This window comes from Orycteropus afer, unplaced genomic scaffold (genome assembly GCF_000298275.1).
Source record: "Orycteropus afer afer isolate SDZICR_OR568_19922 unplaced genomic scaffold, OryAfe1.0 scaffold00016, whole genome shotgun sequence".
Taxonomy (NCBI): domain Eukaryota; kingdom Metazoa; phylum Chordata; class Mammalia; order Tubulidentata; family Orycteropodidae; genus Orycteropus; species Orycteropus afer.
In genome coordinates, this window is record NW_006921603.1 from 4418328 (window position 1) to 4425756 (window position 7429).

Genomic DNA, 7429 nt, shown 5'->3' on the forward strand with positions numbered 1-7429 from the left:
CTGACTCGACGGCACATAACAACAACAACAAATGTCTAGGATATCAATCTTTGTGCATTCCATTTTGTTTTTGACAATTTCCAATTTTCCTAGATTCATACTTCATACATTCCATGTTCCAATGATTAATGGATGTTTGCAGCTGTTTCTTCTCATTTTGAGTCATGCCACATCAGCAAATGGAGGTCCTCAAAGCTCTACTTTATCCATATCATTAACTTCATCTCTACTCTGATGAGGTAGCTCTTTCCCAGTTGTGTGTTGAGTGCCTTCCGACCTGAGGGGTTCATCTTCCAACACTGTTTTGGACAGTGTTTCCGAGCTATTCATAAAGTTGTCCAGTAATACATCAGACAGTGTTTCACTGCTATTCATAAGGTTTTCCCTGGCCAATTCTTTGAGAAGTGGATGGGCTCTTCCTTCTTCTGCGTCTGGAAGCTCTGCTGAAACCTGTCCACCATGTGCAACCCTGCTGGCATTTGAAACACTGGTGGCATAGCCTTACAGCAACACACAATGCACCACAGTATGACAAACTGACAGACAAGTTCATCTCCCTTAACTTTCCAACTGCTCCGCTCACTTTCTTCCCCCTACCTGTTCTGGCCGTCCACTGGCTGCCACTTCCCACCTGGTGGCTCTCCCTCATACCTATTCCTGCTGCTGGCCCTGGCTGCTGCTTCCTGTGACTAGCATTGCATTATGCATTGAGGGTGTAAACACATCAGAGGACCCCTGTCAGTGTGGAACTTGTGATCTCATGTTCAGTAAATGAATATCATGACTTCGGACTGAAGTTTCAGGAAGTGGAGACACCATAAAAAGGGGCTGAAAGAAGAGACTCCTTATTAACTTGCTGCATTTATAACCTTCTGTGCCTTCACAAAGGCTATATATAACCTGTCGAGTTCAGTCACTCCCTAGGTCTTCTAAGTTGAAGAATAAAGGATCTGGAACCTAAGCTGTGACATTCTTTAATGATTATTTGTATAACTGTTTTACCCTTCAGTAAAGTTTGTTAGACCAGAGATGCCATAAATATAGTCTTGACCTGTCCTTATGCTTGAAACCTCTAATTCAGATCAGCTGTGTGAAGGTGACCTGCACATCAAAGGCATCCCTTCTTGCTGTCACAGCAAAAGGTTTAAAGTTCATAGAAGGCAGTGACTCTGTGAAGAACACAGTGGGAAGCTGCGTTCCCTGTCACAGAAACAGCCTGCAGGAAACAACTTTAGAAATGATGCTTGGTTTCTAAAGCCCTTCTGAAGATATGATGCAATGACAGTTATGCCTTTGTAATGACTTTTTCTTTGTTGTTGTTGTTGTTATGTGCCGTCGAGTTGACCCCCGACTCATAGCGACCCCTCCTTGGGTTTCCGAGGCAGTATCACTACGGAAGTAGGATTGCCCAACCTTCCTTCCGAGGAGTGGCTGGTGGGTTTGAACCGCCAGCCTTCTTATTGTCTTAAAAAAAAAAAAAACCTATATATTTAGTTTTTTGATTATCCTGTGAATTGTTAGGCCATTAGAGTCAATCCTAGGACCACAGCCATTATTAAAAAATTTGTTGTATATTTTAGACAACCAGTTCATAAAGAGACTTATGGAATGTAACCTGTTCATAAGTTTATTTCTAAATGTATGCCACATATACTCATGGATAATGATATTCTGTAGGATTCCCTCATGGTAACTGCCTAAAGTTTGCTAGATGACATCCTATGCCATCCTCCAACCACAATGATAATTTCATTAATTAGACTGAGTGAAAAATGGCATTTACAATGCATCCTGGTATATGAAATTATATTGCTGCCAAGAGTGTGATATTTGATATACAGCAGCTAGCATCATTCCTGGTATATAATTCATCTAGTTTTTGTTTTGTTTTTCACCCTATTTGGGCTGTAGCAAAAACAAAAACAAAAACAAAAATAGTTCATCATTTCTTTTTGTCTCCCACCTGCAAAAAAAAAAAGGGGGGGGGGCAAAGACATTATTAGTTCTAGTTACCCAACTGTGGGGCCAATAGTAATTCCATTTGTTGGAACACCAACCTTGTTGATCATTACCAGTAATTATCAAGAGCCAGAGATTTTTCTCCACCATATTTTCTCATCATCTGTAAGGTCCAAGATACTGAAAAAAGTGAGACTAGATTCTTTTATTGTTTACTTGTTAAAAATTTCTGTTTTCTTGGGAATAAAAACTGTTAATTTCTGTAAAGTCTGATCAGAGAAAGAAAACTGAAAATTAATAAAAGCTAAGCATTTGTTTCAAAAAGATGTTTTTGAAGCTGATCACTTGCTTAAAACTCAACTTTAGATTCCAAGGATAAATAGCTTGGTCATTAAAATATTTAAATGAGAGAACTGCAGACATACTGTAATTAAAAATTTAAAAACTGCAAAACCTAAATCTTAGTTTCTTAGGATTCTCTAGAGAAACAGAACCAGTAATAGATAGATGATTGATGGATTGATTGATTTACTTCAAGGAAGTGGCTTACATGATTATGGGGTCTGGCAAGTACAAAATCTGTAGATGAGGCCACAGGCTGGAAAATCCTGTACATTTTCATCCCACGATCCAGAGACCAGGCTGCAGGAAGTGAGAAGTGTGAAGCTCTGTCAAAATACCTATTTATATTTGGGAAGCAGAACACACCCTGGGAAGCTCCAGTTTTTTCAACTGATGGGTTACATTACATTACATTACATTATGAAAGGTAATTACATTACACTTTACATGAGATTATATTATAGAACAGCATCTAGGCAGCTGGGAAGCCTAGCCCAGCCTAGTTGACACATAAAATTAACCATCACACTTTGTAAAGTTTTTTGGAGAACAACAGGCTCAATATCTGGGAAGGAGGCATGTTAAGTCCTCTTTCTTGCACATGGGAAAGATTAATTGATAGTGAGCAGCTTTAGGTGTTTACTTTATATATTTGTGTGGTGCCATAAAACATTCTTTGCTAAGTTAAAATGAGAGGAGGGAAGGAATGAGGACTTGCTAAGTTATTCTTTTGTTGTTTGGGCAATACTTTTGTTTATTCTTTTCCTATGGTGTGAAAGAAGTGCAGTGTTGACTTTCTGTTTTGTGAAACCTAAAAATAGAATTATATTAAGAAAGGAGGGCAAGGGAATGAGAAAGAGTGTTCACTTTTTGAGGGAGTTGTAATTTGAAGTGTGACATGATGTTAGCTGTTTTCCGTAAACAATTAAGCAAATGTGCTCATAGTCCTGTTTTTGGTTTAAATAATAAGTCCACTGTGAATATATATATTGTAGAAAGAGAAAATGGTGGTAAAAGGGATCTGCTTGTTGCCAAGTCAGAGGATTACAGTGGTTTTCTCAAGGAACTCTATTCCATCAAGAGTCTTAAATTACTGTAAATTATTACTATAAATTACATTCAAGCAGGAGATTGGGGAGTCCCAAAATGACAATTTCCACTATTTTCCATCTCCTTACTATATCTGTACCTAATAGTTTTACTTCTTGTTAAACCATTGAACTCATATATTATGTCCTCTTCCAGAGAGAAGCTCACATATATATTCCAGGTGAAATCCCACTACAGTAAATACATCACCACCAAACACTATAGAATAAAGTTTCTGAGCCATTTATTTAAACTAATATTCAATGCAAAGAAAATTCTTCCAGCCAAAAAATGCATTTTTGAGTCTGTTGTAATGGGATTTAAATTGTCCTTATTAACAGATTTGGAAATTATTTATTTCAGTCTTAAAGGATACTTTTCTTAAGAAATGGAAAGTCATGACTCTTATACAGACATATAATGAACATCTGTTAGATATTTTATTTCTGTCATTATTAAAGTGGGAACCAGGCAGATGTTACAAGCCTTCAAAGGGCAAGCAGAAATATAATAAAGGACTCTGAAATGAATTTACAAAATGGATCTGAAACTGGCTTTTTCTAATAGGATAGAGAAGTGAATTTAACTGCCATGGGACAGAATTTATTTTCATGTCTATAGACAAGAATTATTTTGCTTGCTCTATGTTATCTAAAGCTTACAGAGTTTAAAGGCAGCGAAGATCTAGCATCAGCATTCAGAAGGATGTGCATACATGGTTTTCCAGTGGAGACACTGAGTAATCTCTTTTGCTCATTATTTCCTTATATTAGGTATACGGGATAGAAATGATCATTCCATGGTACCAGGGCAACAAGTAACATAGAGCCTCTGGTAGCTTATTTTCTGAAAGGTTGAAGGTTATTTTATGTCTTTACAAAAGACTTCTTGACTCACTGTTATTTTTAAAAAAAAAAAAAAAGTCAGGGTTCATTCTGTAAGGATATAATTTAATGTTTTGTAAGGTAAGGAACTAAGAATTTATGAACAGAATAAATTTATATGAAACTGGACCGTGTTTAGTGAGATATAGATGGAGACCACTCTAACTCTGTACTGTAGGGAGCCCTGGTGGCATAGTGATCAAGTGCTCAACTGCTGACCAAAAAGTTGGCAGTCTGAATCCACCCAGCCAATCCGTGGCAGAGAGACCTGACAGTCTCCGCTTGAAAAGATGACAGCACAGAAAGTCCTGTGGAGTAGTTCCGCTCTCACACGGGGTCGCTCCAAGTCAAAGTCAGCTTTACAACACCTGACAACAGCCGTCAGCAGAAGGAGAGGAAGGGGCTGGGAAGAAAGGTGATTCTTTTCTGATTGAAACAGGATGTGTACAAATCCTAGGGGAGAGGACCAACAAAACCAAACTCACTGCCATCGATTCCATTACAACTCATTGCAAGCCTCATTGGGGTTCCAAGGCTGTAAATCTTTACAGACACAGACTGCCCATTTTTCTTCCATGGAGTGGACCACCGACCTTTTTATTAGTAGCCAAATACCTTAACCACTATACCACCAGAGCTCCTTTGGGGGCCAGGGAGGACAGTGGAGGTTTAAAATCTATTTGAGAGAAACACTAAGAAGTAACTTTAAGCTGAGTCCTTGAGCTCCAAGGGGCCTAAATCAATTTACTTTTAAAGGAAATGGCAGAGATACTCACCAATGTAGATTGTTGGAGCAGGTTTATTAAGATTTCTCTTGTGTGTTAATCAGTTCCATCTGCCCCCACTTTTTTCTTTTGATAAAATCCCTTATAAAAATGTGGAAGTGTTTGTGTACTTAAATATTATACTGCAATGGGGAAAAGAGTTGTGCCTTTGTGGATGAGTGTTGTTGGGAATGGATAGCTAATAAACAGAAGATGGGCCACCAATCATGATAAGAAGAAATAATAAAGGGAGTTTGGGACAGCTCTTGTAGACTGCAAAGTGAGCATTGGCATAGGAATGTGATTCTTCGAGTATGTCATCATCTTCAGGCATCTAGAGAAAGTGCCTACATCATCATTTCCGTGAACACATGTCCAAGAGCTGATGAGTTTTAAAGCTCCTACAACATCAGTCTCTTAATAACCTCAACCATTTCTGTAAGATTTTTCCAGAAAAAAAAAAAAAATCTTATGAAGCATTTTCATCAAGAAAACCCTGGCAGCCTAAAGTCAGATAAAAGATAGCCCAATTGATAATAATCAGCTTTGTTTGGTAGGTGTGAGTCCAGGATTTAATTTGAAACCAAACTCCTTTTCAAATGTTTGTTTTTAATTTTGCACTGTTTTCCCTTAAGGCACTAGTTTCCCCACAGGTCTTTATTGTGATTCACATTGGAGAGAGTTTGGTTATGTTCTCCACCTACCTGGTATGGGCCAGGTCATTCCACTCTAAAGGAAACTTGTAGTCATGAGACTCATAAGTCTGATAAAAATCCAGGCCATGTAAGTAAATGCTGAAGAATGTGCAAACATAGAAAAACAACAATCATGGTAACTTGAAGAGAACAAAACAAGAGAGTGTAATAGGTTCCGCAGAAGGAAATAAGATTAGACATTGAGACCTGATTTGTAGCCAAGCTTGATGGGAATATCTGTTAAATATTATAAAATGTAATTGTCAGCTCTGGTGAATACAACAATAAAAAAAAAATATTTAAAGCATACAGTGGACATGCCAAAATCAAGCTCTATAAGGTTTTACATATTATATGGTAGTATTTGGCCAAAACTGTAGTTGTTTCCACATTGTATGGTAAACTCATGGCCATTGAGTTGATTCTGACTCATAGAGACCCATATGGCAGTAAATCTTGATGGGGCACAGAGTGGCTGGTGGGTTTGAACTGCCAGCCTTCTGGTTAGCGTTAAGATACCTTAGGCACTATGCCATAAGAGCTCTTTATATGGTAAAAGGAAGAAGAACAGGTTACAATGTGCTTGACAGTTTTTACAAACTCCTGGCCCATGGATCATCCTTGCTTCAGGTATCAGTCTGGTTAACTGAGTGCATTGGTTGTTGTGATGGTCCATTGCCGTGACGGGTGGTATCACATTTCTGTATACACTCTTCGCAAAGATTTTTTTAAAAAAACGGTATTTGGCATGGGTTTTTATTATGAGATGGACGTAAAAGGCATTGACCATACCTGTGAGTTGACTTGCAGAACTTTAAAAAACAAAAGCTATTCATCTCTTTCCAGAGCAGTCTTACAAATAAATCAAAGTATTTAAGTGGTTTCTTCTTTAAACAGAGTCAACACATTCTTTGCTGCTATATCAAATCCTCATGTGTTGGTTAGACTCACTGGAGTAGAATATCTGAATTTCTCAGGTTCTAAATGTAAAATAGAACTAACTATAAATCTTGGTTTCCAAGCCCTATGACTTTTACCTTAGTGATTGGGGAGGGTGGCAGATAGGGGAAGTGATTGAGTTTTTAATAGTTAACATGACATGATTTCCTTCCTTAATACCCAGATATACTTCTGTCAGATCCTCAAGCTTGCACAATCTTGTGCATCTTTACCAGAGAGGGTAAGAATAGAGTCGTCAAATAATGAATAAACTCTTAAAAGATATAGTCACTTACTGCCATTGAGTCGGATCTGACTCATAGTGACCCCTTCTTCGGCATACCGAGATGGTATCACTACGGAAGTATATTGTCCAATCTTCCTTCTGAGGAGTGGTTGGTGGATTTGAACCAACAGCCTTCTGGTTAGTTGTCAGATGTCTTAGGCACTATGCCACCAAAGCTCCCTAAAAGATATAGTTGTTGTTGTTGTTATTTGCCATCTGTTGTGTTGTTGTTAAGTGTCATCGAGTCGTTTCCAACTCATAGCGACCCCATGCACAGCAGAACGAAACACTGCCCGATCCCTCGCCAGCCCCACAATCCCTGCTACACTTGATCCTATCATCGCAGCCACTGTATCAATCCATCTCCTTGAAGCCCTCCCCCTCTTTCGTCGACCCTCCACCCTACCAAGCATGACATCCTTCTCCAGGGAATGGTCCCTTCTTACAACATGACCAAAATAGGTGAGACGA

General features: G+C 38.5%; 1 protein-coding gene across 1 annotated transcript in view; it reads left to right on the top strand.

Annotated features, from left to right (window-relative positions):
• The window catches only part of BICC1 (BicC family RNA binding protein 1), a 367817-nt gene that overhangs the window by 280444 nt on the left and 79944 nt on the right, over window positions 1-7429 (top strand). Inside the window, 1 exon segment of the mRNA XM_007958861.1 lies at window positions 4541-4579. Within this exon segment, the coding sequence (XP_007957052.1) occupies window positions 4541-4579 (39 nt within the window).